Consider the following 20478-nt stretch of genomic DNA (forward strand, 5'->3'; position numbering starts at 1 on the left):
TAAGGGAAGATACAGAGAAACACAAACTGGGCTGAATGCTTCACTGCCTGAGGGAGTGCATCAGTCTCTCAAGAACTGAAAAGCAGGTTGTGCCCTAAGAGCCACAGACTCTAACCTGAAAATCCTATGACACATGCCTCTCAAGGCAGCTAGGCCACGCCCACTTCATGGTTCCCTACATACAAATAATATACATACATACACACATATACATATACATACATACATATATATATGCAGGGAACCATGGAGTTGGTATATATGTATATGTGCATGTGTTTGTATGTATGCGTATATATATGTATATATATATATATGTATATATATATATATTTAGGTAGGTATATATGGATGTTATTTGTATAGGGATTAAGTAAGACGTATTAAGTATTCAAATACTTGACACCAACCTAGAAACATAGTAAAACATCCTATCAACTTACCATAGCTGAAAACATCACTTATTCATTTGTTCATTCATTCATTCATTCATTCATTAGTTAAACACCAAGGATCTGGGAAAGCAAATGTACTCACATATTCCTCTCTTTCCTTCAGTCTTCCTTGGGAATCTCTTTGCTCTAACCCTAGATGAAATTGATATAAATCTGCACATCAGAGCAGAGTAAGCAGCCACAGTAGAGACAGAATTAAGATATAAGCAGAGCACACCTGGCATGCATCCACACACTGGTAATTACCAATAACCACATTGACACCATACTCATGCCCAGGGAAGATGCAGATTTGCTTCCTAGGATGGAGGAGTGTCCTCTTAACAGGAAGACAGAGTCAGTGAAGAGGTGCTCTGTTTGGACTCTAGACTCAGAGTAATCAGTACAAACCAAAGCAACAGTGAGCCAACTAGAGTTAGCAAAAATTACAACAAAAAACTGGAGCCTAACTAATGTAATTTTAGAGTGTTAGTACTTGGTAAGAGAGCATCAGAGGAGCTGATAAAGCAACAATCTCACAGTCACTTTCTGTAGGAGTGTGCTTACAGCAAGAGGCACAGGAGCACTGAGCTGAGTGGCTGAAGAATAGTACCCTGTGAAAGAGGGGCTGCAAGCCTCTCCAAAGCCAGTCATTATGGAGCAGCCTTAGTTGTTGAGGCTGCCTTGTTTACTATACGAGGCTTGCTGGTGGGTAGTGGTGGAGACAATGTTTCCATCATAGAGATCTACTGAACTAAACTATCACTCTAGACTTTCACTGGAGTCCATGCTTTTTTAAAAAATCATTTTTTTTTTTATTTTTGAGACAGGGTTTCTCTGTGTAGCTTTGCGCCTTTCCTGGAACTCACTTGGCAGCCCAGGCTGGCCTCGAACTCACAGAGATCTGCCTGGCTCTACCTCCTGAGTTCTGCCCGGCTAAATCAATTTTTAAATGTAGTTGCAGTTGGGTGAATCCCTTGCCAACATCACTTAGATAATCGACAGTGATTCTATCTGAGCAGCAATTACACTGAATAATGTTTTATAGTGTTAGTCTAGTTATTACTTTCAAGTATTATTATTATGTAAGTATCCCATTAGATGTCTGTAATTCATGCAATTTTTGTAATATACATCATATGTACTCACCTATAGAAAGGTGCATGAATGCATGTGTGTGTGCATGTGTGTGTATAAGTTGTATCATATATAGTAAGTAGCTTTATATTGCCACTGTCGTTTTGATGTTGTCAAGTAGAATACGAGAAAAATGACATACCAGTTTACATGGACATAACCATACCGACTTTCTATATATTTATCTTCCTATATTGTTCTCTATGACTTTATAACAGATGTCCACACTCTTGGTGGCATCACACATCTTGTTTTCATCTTACATATCTGTAGGTCAGAAGTCAAAGTGGGCTTCACTGAGCTGCAACCAGGATATCTATTTCCTTTCCTGATCCAGTTTATAAAGGCCACTAATACATGTGCATATATACTAATGTACACATATATTAGTATATACATATTTGCTGTACTGATGATGTACTGATAGACCTCATATATCTCATGCGTTCTAAATACTCTACTGTTGAGCTATATTCCTCACCCCTAGGCTCTACTATTTTACTTCCTGAATGTGCCAACATCCATGCTAACTGTATATTTCTCTTGGATGTTCATGTCTGAGATATTTCTCTGAGTTCTACCCTCACTTTGTTCAGGTCTTCACTGTAATGACAACTGTGTTGATCACATTTCATGCATTACTTCTTACAATTATCACATTCTCTGTGTCAATCAGAAACATATTCAACTGGCATTAAGCATATTTTCCTTATATATTTTTAACCAGCTTGTTCCAGTTCATGTGTAAATATATTCCATTGGGCTAGAAACTTATTTTATCCATTTATTGATGTGATAGTTTGTATATGGGTTGAATGTGGCGATCCTGTGGAAACACTGAAGGGAGAAGATGTTTAAAAGGCAAAAGCAACCATAAACTCCTGCAGTCCTCAGGAGCTACAGTCAGAAGAGATGGTCAGAATGAGCTGTTGTTACAAGTCAACCCCTACCCTCAGCCACTTGCTGGCTTCCTATTTCTCATGAGATGTCTTCTTCTTATATGTTTCCCTGCTGTGTGATCTTAAACTTCACCAGAGGCCAAAACAAATAGGAATCCCCAGTCTTGGAACTTCAGCCTCCAAACTTTGGTGAAAAAATTACCCTCTTTACTATACAGAGTCAGGTTGCCTTAGGCATTTCGTTATTATAACAGTAAGAACAGCAGCAATCCCAAACAATCTGACTGCTATATCCAGTGCAAGTGTGTTAGACAGAGCCCCCATGTCCCCACAGTTTGTACTTGAAGATCCTTTAAAAAGGAGCAAGCTAGTCTTTAAAAAAGATTTATTTTATGTGTATTTGCCTGTAGGTGTGTATATGCTCTACATACTAGTGAATACTACATGTGTCCATGGAAGCCAGTGATATGGTGTCCTCTGGAGCTGGAGTTACAGGAGACTGTAAAATACCTCTGTGATTCCTGACTTCATAAAATCTTAGATACAATTTACTCAAAGAAGTCTGCCAATGCACTCGTGATAAATATTTATCATGTATTTTTTTTACAATTGAGTATCTTCACAAAATGTCTTCTGAGAATTAAATATGATAGTATTCAAGCACCTAATAGCAGGCCTAAAATATCACTAATTCTTCTCACCCTGTCTGGTACCTATTTGTAGTAGAAATACATTTTCTCAATATTTTGATATTTTTTCTTTATGTCTTTCTTATTCTTTTTGTTAGCATTTTGTTTCTTGAAAAATATTCTCCTGGGCCAGGGAGATGTCTGAATGGACAAGAGCATACACAGAAGACCTGAGTTCAGTTTCCTTCTTAGGAACTCACAGCTTCTTGCCACTCTAGCTCCAGGAGATCTGATGCCCTCTTCTGGCCTCTATGGGCACTGCACTCAAGGGCAGGTAACAACACAGACACATAAGCATACACATAATTAAAATTAAATAAATCTTTTAAAAATTTATGCATAAGCACTTGTGTGCTGTAACTATATGCTGAAGAAATAGATATATATAAATATATATAATAAATATATATAAATATATATATTTATATATACACATTATGTATAATACAGAAAATATGCACATATACAATGTATGGATACATGAAACAGAAGTTTTCTTGAAGTAAAACCTTCTAAATAAGTTAGGTGCTTGAAAACTATCACATTTAATTCTTAGAAGATATTTTATGAAGATACTCATTTGTAGATAAATACATGATAAATATTTATTACAAGTGCAATGGCAGACTTCTTTGAGTAAATTGTACCCAGGATTTTATGAAGTCAGGAATCACAGAAGTGTTCAGTTTTGAGTGATAAAGGAGTAAACTCAGTGATGCCTTCAGTACATCACAAAACTTGAAGGTAATCATTTCCTTAGTAATTTTGCTTATTTTCAAGGTCAGATAATTTTTTTAACTTGATGTACTAGTGTAATATCAAACAAGGTAATGCTAATTACTGTACAAATAACCACCTAAATACAATGTCCCAGATAAAACAGATGTTTGGCTTTTGCCGTGTGAGCCAAAGGATCACCATCCCCTTGGTTGTCTTCCCCAGGTCTTCCCATCTCCGTTTCTAACTGACCTGAACTTTGGTACAGATATTGTATTAATCAATGGTTAACAATAATGAGTACCAGAACTTGAAAAGTTTTGACAAATCAGGGCTGGAAGTGAAGCAGTCAATAAATATCCTCATGGTCTATTCATTGGGATGTAATACAGAGCCAAAATCAATAGGATACTGATATTGGATACATAGGATAAGTGTAATATAACTCTGTCCCAGGAATAAGAATGAAGTGTTCTTTAAAAAAAAAAAAAAAAGATTTATTTATTATATATAGAGTGTTCTGCTTGCATGTATGCCTGCATGCCAGAAGAGGGCACCAGATCTCATTATAGATGGTTGTGAGCCATCATGTGGTTGCTGGGAATTGAACTCTGGACCTCTGGAAGAGCAGCCTGTGCTCTTAACCTCTGAGCCATCTCTCCAGCCCAGAATAAAGTGTTTCATTGGTGGTGAAAGACATGAGACATCTCAGGATTTTTGAAAAGTTAATTAAATACTACCAAATGTAAATTATTATTAGTGAACTAGTAAATATTTTAAGATTTTGGGACCACATATGGGTTTTTATTAAAAAAAAAAGAATGACACTAAACATATTCATGAATTGTACATTGATTTCAAAATAATGACATTATAATTAATAGAAAAGAAGGTAATAGGAAAAGGTTACTGGTTAACTTGTTTGTCTAATTGGATGCACTGAGAAATACCCTGCAGGACAGTAAAGCACTCCTCTCAGTGTGTCTAGTTTGGATTATTCACCCCCCTCAAGGCAGAGATGGCAGACCCAGTGGGTTTATCTTGTTCCTTATACCAGTATGAGTGTCTCAGACAGCTGTATAACTGAGAATCCCCACCCCAGCTGGAGGGATGAACACTAGTTGTCTTGATTTTGCTTTTCCTAATAAATTTACATGTTTTTGATATAAAAGAAAAAACCACTCCCTCTTTATGTGTTCCCTTTCTTTTATATTTAGCAGTATACAACTATGAACATTTCCCAAATCTTTCAGTTTTCAAAATGTCATTCATATATTTTCATGTATTCCTTATTTCAGTTTGCTCAGAATATTTTCTATTCTTACATACAGTGTTACTGCTTTAGAGCATGCATCATAATATACACATCACACACACACATGCATTCACACACACACACACACACACACACACACGAACATACACGTGCACACACATGCACACACACAGACACACACGCACATACACACACATGCACATACACATACACACATATGCACACACACAGGCACACACACAGGCACACACACAGACACACACACATGCACACGCACATGCACACACACACACACACACACACACACGCACGCACACACACAGAGACACACACACACGCAGTAGCAAGAACTAACATTGTCCTGATCCAGTGCAGTTGAGCTGCCCATGATACGTTTGCTGCTTGTTTCAGAAGGCATTTTCCCGAGAACAATTAAGACTAAACTCATAAATAAAAACCATTGTTTGGCTAAAAAGAAAAATTCCTCCATATCTATTTATCCCGACAAACTGCTCACTTGTTAAACAACTTCCCAAGGTCCATTTTAAACACTCAGTTTCTTGTATTAATCTTTGAAACTCTTCCATTCCAAGCTTACAGCTTCAGTAACTGTGTTCATTTAAAAGACCCATCACAAGCCCCTGGGAACTTGACCTAAAGAATTCTGTGAAGCCAATGTTTCCCTGTAGGTCGTGAGTTTGAAGAATATAAATGATATTTTCTCGAGGGCTGTCTCATAGCATGTTGTGGGATTCAACAACACTATCTTAGATTTTCCAACTGTATCTGGAGAGAAGTGGATGAAATATACCTGCAGTGTTGTTTGTAATGCTCGCTTTATTATTTTCTATGTGATTGATGTATGTCACAACTGAAAATTATAAAACAATGTAGCGAGACAAGAGGAATGAAAAACTGCATGAGATTCTGTTCTTGATAGCTTTTATACAATAATATATATCATTATCATTAAACTGCTTATGTCATTGGAAAGGCTAATAAATGAATGAAGTAGCCAATATTATTAAGTTTATTTTACACTAAATTTACATCTCATATAGCTATAGGACAATGTATTCCTAATCAGATATTGTGGGATTCATTTAACTAAGTCTTTATAAGACTTATTTTCCAATTAATTTCATTTATGTACAGGAGTGTGTGTGTGTGTGTGTGTGTGTGTGTGTGTTTGCGTGTGTGTGTGTGTGTGTGTGTGTGTGCGCGTGTGTGTGCATGTGCGTGCGTGTGTGTGTGTGTGTGTGTGTGTGTGTGTGTATGTGCACTTGTGAGTACAGGTGGCTGCAGAAGGAGAAGCCAGACATGGGGTCAGGTTCCTTGAATCCAGAGTAAGTGGTCTGTCAGCCGTCCAATATGGGTGCTGGGAACTGAACTCAGGTCTTCTCCATAGACAGCAAGGGCTCATAAGTGCTGAAGCATCTTTCTAGCCCCCAATGAAGCCCTTAAATGCATCTCTGATCGTATTTATGATAACTTTCACTGGAGCGCACATGTAATTTATTGAATAAAGTACGCTTTTGTACTGATCTTAAATTAGCTTCTCAGTGTCTATGTGATGGTGATGTAACTTGGGAGTTGCTTGGGAATTAGCATAGTGCCCTCCTGGTCAACACTTGAGGATGGGGAGGAGACAGAGTGGAGATGAGTCTCAGGTATGTCCTGCGTTGGGAAACAAAACCAGAACATGTATTAGCATACCTTGGGTGCTTCCTCCCTGCTGAGATTTGTTCTTGGACAAGGCACTTCCCTTTCTCTGAGGCAGTGTTGTTTGCATATTTGTTTGCCCTTGAGACAGGGTTGCTCTGTGATAAACTGAAACTCACTTCATAAGAGCCATCAAGACTTTACTTGTTTTCTAAAACTTTAAGATTATCAAAGATCCTTAAGGGGCCCTAGCTTAGTGCTCTATATCACTAGGCTGATAATTTATAGGCAGTAGGACTTGCCTTTATCTATTAAATAAAACCCCAAAAGTTAATAATATTTGGTATAATCCATATAAAGGAAAGTGCTTTAAGCAGATAAAATGAAATTACACATTATTTTAAAATATAAAAAAATTTTCACTTTCAAAATTCAATTGCAAGTACGAAACTGGCAAGCTTTCTTTGAGCAATGTTAATATAAGTTGCCATTTCCAATAGAAATGTTTCTCAGCCTTCAGTAAAATCTATAAAGGTCTTTAGTGTTAAACGGATCTGTAGGTCATGTGGGAGGCTGTTTGTTTCAGTTTCATAGGTTGATAATTCTGAAGTCATAAAAGTTGCTATAGCTAATGTCAAATTGTTGCATAAATTAAGGATGGTAATTCAGGATTCTTTTTTATAACTTATATGTAGCACATTTTCCTCAAATCCATGGTGTGAAAAATAAAAGACAGATAAAGGTCAGATATGATTGTGGTTTAATTTTAGTTTTATTTAATTTCTCTTGAGTTCTTATGCCATATATTTGGCACTGTACATGAAACCATAGTAATGTACAAAGCATTTGTGCTTTAGAAGTTGTATTAGTTGTGTTAGTCAGGGTTGTCTACGTGAACAGAACTGATAGAATGGACATGTATGTGTATATGCATGCATGTTTGTTTGTATGGGACTTATTAGAGTGACTTCCAGGCTGTGGTCCAGCTAGTCCAACAATGGCCATCTTCTGATGGAAAGTCCAGAATGTAACAGTTGTTCAGCAAATAAGGCTGGGTGTCTCAGCTGGTTCTCAGTATATGTCAGAATCCTGAAGAAGTAGGCTCTAATGTCAGTGAAGGAATGCCTTGGCAGCAGGATATATGAATTTACAAGTGAGAATGAGGGCAAGCATGCAAAAAGCAAAATCTTATTTCTCCCATATCTTTTATATGTTCCACAAGATGTGGCCCAGTCTTAGGATGGGTCTTCCCACATCAAATAATCCAGTTAACTAAAAATCCCTCACAGTTGTACCAAGTTGCTTGGGTTTTTAGTGAGTTCCAGATGTAGTCAAATTGATAGCAAATGATAATTATCATAGAAATTTATTACCATTTGACAGGGAAAAAATCTTGTTTGATATTTCACTCCATTACTTCATTTCTTTGTTTTCTTACCTCTTTCCCTTTTTACCTCTATTTTTCTTCATCTTTTTCATATTTATGTTTAATAATTCTTGGAGGGTCAGAAAAGCTGTTTACAGTAAAGCAACACTTCTGCATTTTTATAAAATCTGATAAAAAATAGTATTTCAAACTGTACAGTCACCAGAAGTACACAGTTATCAAAAATGCACACATTTCACTTGGCACTTCTGCATTTTTATAAAATCTGATAAAAAATAGTATTTCAAACTGTACAGTCACCAGAAGTACACAGTTATCAAAAATGCACACATTTCACTTGGCACTTCTGCATTTTTATAAAATCTGATAAAAAATAGTATTTCAAACTGTACAGTCACCAGAAGTACACAGTTATCAGAAATGCACACATTTCACTTGGCATCTCCAGCACCTTCAGCTTTCTGTGCCTGGTCTGTTTTGGCATCTCCATTTTCTGCAGGATTATTCTCATCCTTACCAGCATCGACTTTCCCCTTCTTGTACTTGCGGACCTTCTCTTCCTTCTTTGCAGGGGCCTTGTTAGGCTTGGGCTCTGGCTTTGGAGGAGCAGGTTTAGCAGACAACCTTGCAGATCTTCTCTGTGGCTCGTCCTTCACCTTGGCTTTATCTCCTTTAGTATCCCCTTCAGCCTTTCTTTTGAGCATGGCGGCGGCCAGGGACGTCCGTGCTGAAGGTGGGGATGCAGTGGTGCTCGGGTTTGGTCCGTCCGGGGGTCGTTCTCTCTGCTTCTTCACACTCCTCAAGACTAAGTTACTCTTGACTAGTTCCTCCAATAAATTTCAAATATACAGTGTGGCCTAAGTTTTGTACAGTGTACCACACTGTAAGTAGATAATGCTGGCTTTGTCCAAGGTCTCCAAGTACGTAGAGGCATTGTCTACAGGTGGTACACTCCATATCTTGCAGTTCAATAAACTGATCTAGGCAAGGAAAATTTTTATTCCTTTAAGTTTTTAAAAATGCTATTGTAAAGGCAGGAAAAAAAGTACTTTTAAACCAATAATGTTGGGATAGCTAGATGACCCTGGGGGAGAAATCAAACTCAATTCCTACGTAGTGTTTACAAGATACTTTCAATTACATATATAAAAAAAATCATCCCAAGGTAAAAATTCAGTACTTCCAGATAAATACAGGAGATTTGCTTAAGACTTTGTAGTAAGAAATCAAAATAACCTGTAAGAGTGTCACAGACTTTCCCTAGAAATTTATATACAAAAACAGCCAGTGAGAAAAAATTAAAACTGATATACAATGGTTATACCCTTCATATTTTAAACATTATTTGTGTTTAGGGTACATAAAGAAAATTTACTTGTCAATGAATCAAAACAGGTAAACATATTCATCAGAAACTAAAGATGACAAGGAGGCTTGCTCAGATATTTTACAAAAGAATATATGAAAGTAAATAATTAGATTAGTAGCCATTAAGAGAATGCAAATAAAAGTTACAATTTAAGGAAACCATAATTCAAAAACATCCCAGAGCCATAGAGTAACTGGGATCCCACATCAATTCAGAGTGTGAAGTGGATACCGTGTTTGGGAATCATTGTGGAAGTTTTAACTTAGTGTACAATGGCCACGTGATGCAGTAATTGTCTAATAAATTCATAACTATATCACAAAAGCATAATGTTGAATTAAGTAATGCTCTGGGCAACATAAAGTGGACATGGCATGTGCACTGTGTGTATATTGTTTTTGTTTTTGTTTTGTTTCTACCAGGCTTTAGAACTAGGGAAACTGAAGATAAAAATCAAAATAAGAGCTTTCTGATGCAGCCTGTGGAATATGCAGCAGAGGTATGTGAGGAAACCGTTTGAAGTGTTTTAAGAATTATCAATCTTTGTTGAGACAGCAGTTCTTGGCTGTATGCAATTTTTAAAACTTAGTGAAAACACGTTTGAAATGTGTACATTTTATTGGATCTGAGGCACATTGGCAAATGTGATGCAGATGTTTATTAATGTGGCCACCTAGTTTTCTTAAATATATTACATGGTTTTTTTTGCCTACTATCTAAGTATTGCACTGTAGTCCCCACATTCATTGGATAATGCTGGGTCCAGTAGGCAAAGTAAGGAATAAGAATGGAGATTTTCTCACCAAAAATGTAAAGGACAACAAGCTTCAATTTAGTGCTTCATGATGTCATGATGTAGCTTTCCTTACCTAAGGGAGGAATATATTTTTGATGGGGAAAACACACACACACACACACACACACACACACACACACACACACGCATGCACACACACACACATTTTGAAGGATGGCTGTAGAAGAAAGATAATTCTACCTACTTAGTCATGAGTCTGTACCAGGAAACAAATGAATTTCTTGTGTCTATAAGAAGCAGGACTGGGAATTTCATTTACAGCTGCTGGGAATGGCTAAGCTTTATGAAGTGCTGAGGGAGCCAATTAATGACAGCATCTTGAGTAAAGAGTTTATGGATATGAATAGTTTTCAGGCTCCTTAACAATTGATGCTAGATGCAGCCAGATGGGGTGAATGGAGAAAATTCTCCACGTTCATTATTAATTCCACAAAAAGTATATAAAAGAAAAATAGATTGCATCAACATCTATATTTCTATGATTTCTAGAGAAAGGGTGAAACATGACATTTTAATTGCAATAATATTGAATGATTGATTATTCCATAGAGAAAGATGAAGCCAAGCACAAGTGTGTATTACCAAGTCTAGGTCACGATTGTACCAAGAAGATGCACATCAGTGTAAAGTATCCTTGGAAGAACGATTCATTATTAAAAATAAAACAAAACAAAAAACTTCAACATTATTAGTTTGAGATGGATACATGAAATCAGCAAAATATGTTTGTGTGTATCTGTATCTGTCTATCTGTGCATATGTGTAAAAGGGAAAAGGGTGAGTAAAGGAGAGGGAGGGCATGTGAGAGGGAGGAAGGCAGAGAAACAAGTAAAATTGCACTTAATATGTAGCTCCTCCTTCTCCATAACCCCACACTGTAGCTGCCTTCATTGGAGTTTCATTCATAGACCTTGTTGAGAACCAGGCTACCCTTCTCTCATTCTAATGGGGGTAATAGTACTCAATGTGTGTGGGAATTACAATTCTGCAGAAATGTGATGAGGTTGTATGCTTATGTACTGGGGGTGCTTCACGCTGGCTCATCTGGACAAAATGTGCAATTTTTAATCATTTTGATCCAATGTTTGAAAATTGTTGTTGTTAAACCTTCAATTACAGAGACCTCTCATGATGGTATTTTCATAGCTAAGAAGCGTATAACACATTTTGGGTATCTATTCTTCTGTTGATTGACATCAAAGCTGACTCTTGAATTTAACTGCTGCAGATGGTTTGACCATGAGCATAGAGATACAGTTGTCTCTGTGGCACACCGCCTTAGAGTTCTTCATGTATATATTCACACACTAGGTAAGCTCTCACTCTGTCTTATGGTAGATCTAACTTTAGGTTTTGGAGGAACCACCACACAGATTTTCAATAGCCATGAAATCAATACTACTCTGACACAGGGGCCACTTGGTCCTAACTCAAGTCCCGTTTGGACACTTTGCTTTGTGCTTTATCCCTTGCATTAGTTTAAGGGAATTTTCAATGTCCTGGTAACACAGCTGAAATAAATGCAGCCAGGAGTACTGATTTTTTTCTTTGACAGTAATTATCTATTTTGTCCATTACTATTCTCTTCTCATTGTGTACCCAAGTTTTTGAATTCTTTGGGTCCTAGTAGTAACTCATATGCAGGATTAGTATTTTTAAAATAAACCTGGATTACTCATCAACCGAGGCATGTAATGAAAAAAGAGATTAATGTGTAATAAAATAACTCAGAACACTGGAGGCAAGAACCGAGTCACATGCATGGGAATATAGCTTGTGTGAGATCTGTCACTGAGGTGATGAAAATGAGAGGAAGATGATTAGTAGAGAGTTCACCAAGTGATGGTATCTCAGCTGTCTCCTGAGAAATGACTTAGCTTTGCACAAACTTTCATGAAATTCCCAGATGCATTATGTAAGGAGGAGACCATACACAAGAACAAACTTTCTAACAGAGAGGCATGAAGCAGAGCTATGTTTAATAATTCCCATTTCCAATCAACATTACAATGGGAAAACCTAAACTTGAGGAAAATTCAGGGAAAGAAGTGGGACTCTGTCATTAAGTCAATGGTGTTCAGCTTCAGAGTACTCTAATGGGAAAGGTCCCAACCCTGAGAGCCTCAACTTGGCCTTCTTATCAGAATGCTGGTGAGAGGAGAGTTGGTCCTTATTTGTTCCTCTTCCTTGCCCACTTTTGGTTCTCTCCTACACTACAAAGAGGAGTATGTGTTGCTTATGCCTTTGACATCTTGGACAGTACAGCTTTTCCCCCACCAGAGAGGCATCAACATACAATTGGGTACCATGTTGTTCTCATCTTTGGGAAAGAAAATGGGCAGAAGAGAAGCAGAGTGATGCTCTTCAGTGTATGATGTCAGCCTTTCATGTTTACTATAAAAACCTAGAGAACTTCATGCAAAATACTGTCAGTTACTGAATATGTCAGTCATGAATTAGTGTAAGGCATAATAGGAATAATTTTCCTTGCCTGAGGATGCAACATAGTACTTACATGTCAACTTTCTTAAAAAACAAAAACAAAAACAAAAAAAACCCTTCATTTATGTCTTGTATAGTGTGGCACACACCTTTAATTCCAGTGCTTAGGAGGCAGAGGCAGGTCTATCTCCATGAGTTCAAAGCCAGATTGATCTATGTAGAAAATCTCTTGAGCAGCCAAGGGCTACATTGAGAGACATTATCTTAAAAATAAATAACCTTCATTTATTAAAGTACTGCTTGATAAATGTTGAAGAAAAAAAGAAAAAATGAAGTATGGCTTACAGCTACCATTACAGTCAGTAAACAGCTAAATAAAGTGTACAGAAGCATTGACCAGCTGTAAATTGCACCATGCAGTTCAGGAAGAGAAATTAACACAGGGCTTTATTGTGGGATTTATTAAGGCAACTCCACATAGTTAAAAGTAAGTTTATTTTGGGGTAATTTACAGCCAGTAAAGGGGTTGATTACAGGGTCCGGGAGAGGTGAAGTGCAGTCCAGCAGTGTTCTCTGGAGAACTCTGCTTGGTCTACCATCCAGCATCCAGGATCACAAGGAACCAAGAGAGCCTACATATCCAGATCTCAGGTCTTAAGCACTCCCTTCTCGGCCCTGCCTCAAGGGCAGGTCAGAGGTAGGCATGACAGTTGCCAGAAGCCTCGCTGGGGATGGTACTTTCAGGTCAAAGCTGGAACAGCTACCCACTACAGGGTTTCACAAATTCAGTCTTCTAAAGAGACTCCCCCAGGATTGGGAACAATCACCTTTGATGAAATAAGACTAACAGATCTCTGTGCTGAGCCTCAGGTCACACTGACCCTGAAATATTTGTTCATTTAGTTAAGAAAAGCAAGAGGCCAACATGAGAGGAACAGAACTGGCTTAAACTGGAAAGAGGATCTAAGATGCTCTGGTTCAAACAGATTTTCCAACTGTTCTTTCCAATGTGCAGTGAAAGGATAGCTCTTCCCCACACTAGCTCATACCAGGAGACCATGTGGCTTATAATGCCTCAATTGTTTACACTTTAATGAGGAAAAAGTACCAATTAACCAACTTTACTGTGTCTTTTATTTATTTATTTATTTAAAATTTGTTTTTCATTTATATACCAACCAGTCCCCCCTCTCAGCCCTCCCCCCATCTACTTCTCCAAAAAGTTAAGGCCTCCCATAGCGAGTCAACAAAGCTTGGTACATTCAATTGAGGCTGGACCAACCCCCTCCCCCCCATGTCAATCTCTGTACAAAGAAAATAGCAGAGAGGGGAGACTCAATGAATGAACTGAAACATGTGAAGATCAACCACATTTTCTGTTAACATTTCATGCACTAATTGTGTCTTGACCATTGAAAGCAAGGAAATCCCACTGTTTAGTTACTATCTGTAGAGAGTTTGGGATTTCCAAGTAAGGGGAAGTTAGACAGGAGCCTGTGCCCAACTTTTAGAATAACAGCATTTACAAGGACTTTGGGATACATTCCAAGAAAATAGAAAACAAAGCTCCACTCACATGAAATATGGCTTTTATCATTTATTTCAGATGGTTTTTACACAGCCTTTTTTTTGCCTATGCTGGTCAGCTTAAAGGGCCTGCTCCACAAATAATCTTCACCTGTTGCTTCCAGATGAGGGTTGACTGATCTTTAGTGTCACTGATCTTCTGACAGTGTAAGGAAGTTGTGAACTCTTCCCTTAGAAAAAGGCATTTTGACCCCAACACCTCGTTCAGACATTTTCATGGAGGGAATGCCCATGGTGCAGCCTATGTGTGGGAGATCTTCAGGACCGGGGGACTCTGTCCTTAGCAGTTGTGTGCAGCGGTTCCTGCTATAGCATTACTTGCATGCAGTAGGTACTTACTCAGTGCAGCTTTGGCAAATGCTACTTGATGGAGTCTATGCTTAATATACTTCATGAACTGTAATAGTTACCTTCTTATGAGAAATTGAATCTTCAATACAAAAGATCAAATTCAATTACTTTTTAGGGCTGTGTTTATAGTGAACATTTTCTATAGATTCTGTTATATATGTAGCAGTGTCAACTTTTTGACCAACCTGTGCAGATCTTGTCTTCTGGACCCATGATCTGAGGACCTGAAAGGATGGGGCAGACTACAGTCTAATGCTGTAGACAACTAAAGTGATAAATCCACGGGAGTCTGTTTAAGAAGTATTAGGGAAATTTATTAAGGTGAATTGAGAAAATACATCATGAATACAGACCACGGTAGACAGCTGAAGTCATCCTCTGATCTGACCAGGAGCGAATCCACCTCTCAGGCAGGAGCAGGGAAAAGGGGAATGGGACCCTTCTCCCTCTCCTTTTAAGAGGTCATGTACAGCAGCAGAAAGCATCACCTCCTTTGGGCCCTATAGCCAAAGGTCATTGGCGGAATAAGTACCACTACAGAGAGCCTTGCTTCAGTTTCAGTATACTTTATACATAGAAGTAACAAAAAAAGCAATGATCCAAGGACAGCTGTTTGAGTTCAGCAAAGCATGATCAGAAAATAAATGTAAATAAATGTCAATAACCTCATACTAAATATTAATAGAGTTACCCTTTCCCAGAACTTTCTCAGGTCAGATCAATTTAAACACAATTGCCTGGAATATACTATAGATTATATCTAGGAAAGCAGGAAAGCAAGGCAGAAGGCCATATCCAGATTCAGGTAAACTGAGGATGGCACTCCACACATCCTTTCACCAGATTGGGTTCAATAGCTATGCTCTGACATCCAGCAAGAATAGACATGTCTTGTAAATTGAATGTAAATGTTTAACACAGGAGACATGAAATCACACCCATGACCAATCCAGTGAACAAAATGCACCTGAGATAAAAGGCCCTCTGCCTCTTTTCCTGGAGACTCTCTCCCAGTTCCTCAAGGCATTGTTCACCATGGGTCATTCTTTTGACTGTTTTTGGACACAGTAGTAATGTTTAAGAACATATTCTAGCATCAAATGGTGAAACTAAATTCATTTAGCAAAGTGAGAAAAAATATTTAGCAAATATATTTTTTATGTTAATTAAACAAGTAAAAGCACAAAATTGTAGCTAAATATTTGGCACAGTGTGATTAACATTTAGTTGTAATTATTGTAAGAATGAATTTGTTACATAAGTTTTACTTTCTCATGTCCATGTTTAATAAAGCAACCATCTAGAAAATTATGGGAACTGACAATTTACTTTTCAGCTGAAAAATAAGTGTGTGTGTGTGTGTATGTGTGTGTGTGTGTGTGTGTGTGTGTCGTTCATAGAACTCCTATTGAGAAGACCAAACCTCCTTTGGATTAGGAACTGAGAGAAGTGGTAATTTAATCACTCAGATTAATTTGAAGTTGATGTGAAATAACTGAAAAACTATTGATTGTAGATTCAGAATGGCTGTCATTGATCTCCTGACGAATCAGTCTGCCTCGAATCTTTGGCATTAGCACTGCTAGTTCATTTCCTCAGAAAACTGTGACATTTTTCTTTTCTTTTTAATGACTAAGCATTGCTGGGCTTGGCAGGGTCACTGTTTCAGGGCCTCTTTCCTGGCCCTTCCTAGTTTCCTCCTAAAGCCATTCCATGCAAATGAGAGAATTGGGGGTGTCAGCTGTGGCAATGAAGCTTGGTGATAGATCTCCTCCATGTCTGCTTCTCCTAGTGATGCAAGAGAGGGCACTCAGAGTCTCATGGGCCGTGGACATGAGGATACTATGGCTGACCAGGAAGCGAACAGATGGGGCCACAGTGGCAAGGACCCCAATCACTACAGACCTGCAGGACTGCCTGACAAATACTGAGCATCCTCCTTACTGCCTCAGGAGGCTGTGCTGCGGGCTCTGGGGTCAGGACATGGGGTTCTTCACTTTTGTGTCTACTGTGGGTGTGGAGGACATACAGTGCACAAATAATAAATTTGTAAGAGATGAAGTTTCCTGTCATTGTGTTTTAGTGGGTGGAGCTGTTTGGTATAAAGGGTCAATACTAAACACAGTGGGGAATAGAATATTTAGGCTTAGGACTGATGTTCTCAGAAGTTACATAGAGAGATAGCTCTGATGCCTGCCCCATTCCCCATTTAGGCTCAGGTTCCTGCTTTGCAGAAGAAACTGCCAGATATTCTACAGGACACAGAGAGAAGCAACTAAGAAACTCTAGGCCTATAGGCTGAAGAAAGATGCCCAACATTTCAGAGGAACTTTGAATGACTATACAGGCAAGCAGCTGTCTCTGTCATTTCCAGAATTTTTAGAAGTTGCTTAAAATGGTACTTCCTATTTACTTAGGTAATATTATATCTTTCTGAGGTCTTTGATGTAGTTGAAGACTAGATAGTTATAATTTTCCTTGGCTATGATAAAAGATAAATTGGATATGGAACTTTAGACTCACAAATATAGGATAAATGATAGAATATTTTCTTTAATTTTGCCAAATACAAATAGACTAGATATTGTAACTGTAATTCTTGCTTGATAACAGTTCTATTATATGTAATTTTACTATGTTAACATTAAAATGTTTCTTTTTGATTACACAGAGAAGGGGAAATGCTGTGAGGTATTACTTTTGTACACAGGTTTAATAAAATGCTGATTGGTCAATAGCAAGGCAGAAAGTATAGGTGGGGCAAGCAGATGAGGAGAATTCTGGGAGAAGAAAGGGTTGAGTCAGGAGTCACCAGCCAGACACAGAGGAAGCAAGATGAGAAAGCAGAACTGAGAAAAGGTACCAAGCCACATGGCAAAACAAAACTAAAAGAATTATGGGTTAATTTAAGTGTAAGAGCTTGTCAGTAATAAGTCTGAGCTAATGGTCATAGAGTTGATAATTAATATGTCCCTGTGTATTTATTTCGGTCTGAGTGGCTGCAGACCAGGTGGGACACAGGGAAGCCCCCAACTACACTCGGAGAAAACTAAATTTTCACTTGCAAGTAGTTATCAACTGGAAATAGCTTCTGGGTTATGGATAGGGTTATGTGTCCAAATTTCTTTTCAGGTCTAGGACCCAATTTGGTGTAGACTCATGCAGGCCCTGTGCATGCTGCCACAGTCCTTGTGAAATTCAATTGTACGTCAATCTTCTTGATTTAGAGAACCTGTACTCTTGGTTTTCTCCATCTATTCTGGGTCCCACACTCTATCTGCCTCCTCTTTCAAAACACCCCCTGAGGCCTGAGGGGAAGGATTTGATAGAGACATCTGTTCTAAGCTAAGCAATCTAAATTCTTTCACTCTCTGCATAGTGTCTGACTGTAGGTCTCTGCACCTTAACCTATTATCCACTGGAGAAAGTCCTCTTGATGACTGAGCAGTTAACTATGAGTATGTCATAGATATGCCGTAGATATATTTGAGTATGCCATACTCTGAGTATGTGGAATATCATTAGGCGGTTTTTCTTCTTATGTTTTGTTTCATTTGGAAAGGTGTTATTTGGTTTCATACTAGATCCCCGACCTATCTAGTCACAGGTTCTTGCTTATCCAACCAGTGTCCAGTATATGTTCTATATCATGGTGTGGGCCTTAAGTCCAATAAGATATTGGTTGTTTACTCCCAAAAGATTTGTAGCACCATTGCACTAAGTATATTTTGTTGGCAGAACACCATTGTAGATCAAGGGGTTCATGGCTGTGTTACTGTTTATGTTTCCCCTTCGGTAGAGTACCTCCTTGTACCAAAGATGCTAGACTATAGGTGTGAAGGCTGTATGTAGGCACTAGTTTGACTTCTCTGTGTTCATGTTCAATGAGTTGTTGGTGTTCTATTCAACAGTTGATGTCTTGCTGTCATTTTGTAGATAACAACCTATAGTCCTGGCAATAACCTCAGTTATTTGGAGATTCACAAAAACCCCTTTGGCCAGCAGCTCAATTAGATGTAACCCAATCCTGCTAATGAATGCTTCATTTGGTGACAAGAGATGTCCTGTTGGAGCTCTGTCTCCCCAGTATTTGGTGATTTCATGTACATCATCTGCATATATGTATATATTTTAGGAATCTTTTTCTCTGTCAGATTTCTATACTACCCATTCAGATGGCTCTTAGTTTTAGCTGTCTCTCCATGTATTTCCTTCCTTGTCTTCTTCCCTTCTCCTCTCCATGATCCTCCACTTCCAGCTCCCCCTTATCTATCCATAATTGTTCTATTTTCCTTTCCTAGAGAGATCTACCTGTGCTCAGTTCTCTACTCTATAACAAACCTTGTGGTTATATGGATTTTTGCTTGGTTATGATTATGATTGCCTTAACAGCTAATATTTACATATAAGCTAGTATATACCTTATTTGTCTTTCTAGGTGTGGTATACTTCACTAAAGATGAGGTATTTTTTAATAAATATTTTTATTTTATAATTTAACTTTTTATCAGCCATGATTGCCCTGTCCTCCCTCCTCTCACGCCCCAACCTTACCCCCTCCAATCCACCTCCCATTCCCACCTCCTCCAAGGCAAGGTCTCCACTGGGGAGTCAGCTCAGCCTGGTAGATTCAGTTGAGGCAAGTCCAGTCTCCTCCTCCCTGCACCAAGGCTGAGCAAAATGTCTCAGCATAGGCCCTAGGTTCCAAAAAGCCAGCTCCTTCACTGAGGACAGGTCCTGGTCCCACTGCCTGGGGGCCTCCTAAACAGTTCAAGTTCATCAACTGTCTCACTTATCCAGAGGGCCTGGTCCAGTTTCATGGGGGCTCCTCAGCTATTGGTTCACAGTTTATGTGTTTCCACTAGTTTGGATATTTGTCCCTGTGCTTTATCCAATCATAGTCTTGATATCTCTTACTCATATAATCCCTCCTCTCTCTCACCAACTGGACTCCTGGAGCTCCACCTGGAGTAGTCTTGGCTGTGGTGACTCTTCACAGCAATAAAACAGTATCTAAGATGCTCACCAAGGACATCATCTGTGCATTTAAATACATTTTTATCTGTTGAAATGTGAAAATCATGTGTCAATAATAAATGACTTTATTAATGATCACTTGTGTGAAACACTTGACACTCTTCCTGAACTAAGGGTCTGGGACTAGAAATTGTCATATCTGGGTTATGTGCTTTCAGATTCCCAGATTGCAGCCATGTAAAGCTGCTCTAGTCTTCCTGCAGGTGTCCAACTGTCGCTTTTTTTTTTCAACTGTCCCTTTTTAAACATGGCTTCTGGGAATCCTATTGGCTTTCTTTCATCTGCTTTATGACATCATTCCTCCCTCAACCAATCAGCACCAGATAAAGTCTTGAGGTTGCCGTGTGTGACCAAATGTGCCTCAGTACTGAGCATCTTTGATCCTGCACAGACGTGATTTTTTTTTACTGCGAAACCTAACAACCCACTCTCTCATCCCTTTATCCAGATCCTACTCCTGTTTTGTCCCCATTCCTTTATCCAGATCCTACTCCTGTTTTGTCCCCATCCCTTTACCTAGATCCTACTCCTGTTTTGTCCCCATCCCTTTACCCAGATCCTACTCCTATTTTGTCCCCATCCCTCTATCCAGATCCTACTCCTGTTCTGTTCCTGACTTGAAGATGTCAGGTAGGAAAAGAAACTTTAATGTTTGTTTAATTGGACAGCTCACT

General features: G+C 38.5%; 2 protein-coding genes across 11 annotated transcripts in view; one reads left to right on the forward strand and one right to left on the reverse strand.

The window, feature by feature from the left end:
- Positions 1-3190: 3190 nt before the first annotated feature.
- The window catches only part of LOC131922405 (STAM-binding protein-like), a 46012-nt gene continuing 28724 nt past the window's right edge, over positions 3191-20478 (forward strand). For 3 of the 10 annotated variants that reach the window (XR_009382269.1, XM_059277225.1, XM_059277212.1), the window contains exons 1-2: positions 16564-16816; positions 16981-17184. Coding sequence is in view for 2 of the 10 variants with exons in the window: in XM_059277225.1 (XP_059133208.1) it covers positions 17163-17184 (22 nt within the window). In the remaining 8 variants the exon portion in view is untranslated. Of the gene's footprint in view, positions 3434-9992; positions 10070-11456; positions 11699-16559; positions 16817-16980; positions 17185-20049; positions 20435-20478 lie in introns of those variants that run through there. The other 7 variants (XR_009382270.1, XR_009382275.1, XR_009382274.1 and 4 more) reach the window with 7 other exon arrangements.
- Positions 8633-8923, reverse strand: LOC131922730 (non-histone chromosomal protein HMG-17-like). Its single transcript, XM_059277573.1, has one exon. The coding sequence runs from the start codon at positions 8903-8905 to the stop codon at positions 8633-8635; it is 273 nt and encodes a 90-aa protein (XP_059133556.1). The 5' UTR covers positions 8906-8923.

The sequence above is a fragment of the Peromyscus eremicus genome, chromosome 1, assembly GCF_949786415.1.
Source record: "Peromyscus eremicus chromosome 1, PerEre_H2_v1, whole genome shotgun sequence".
NCBI lineage: Eukaryota > Metazoa > Chordata > Mammalia > Rodentia > Cricetidae > Peromyscus > Peromyscus eremicus.

Excerpts from the sequence above, each read along its gene's own strand:
- LOC131922730 (XM_059277573.1), bottom strand. The coding sequence starts at position 8,905 with ATGCTCAAAAGAAAGGCTGAAGGGGATACTAAAGGAGATAAAGCCAAG.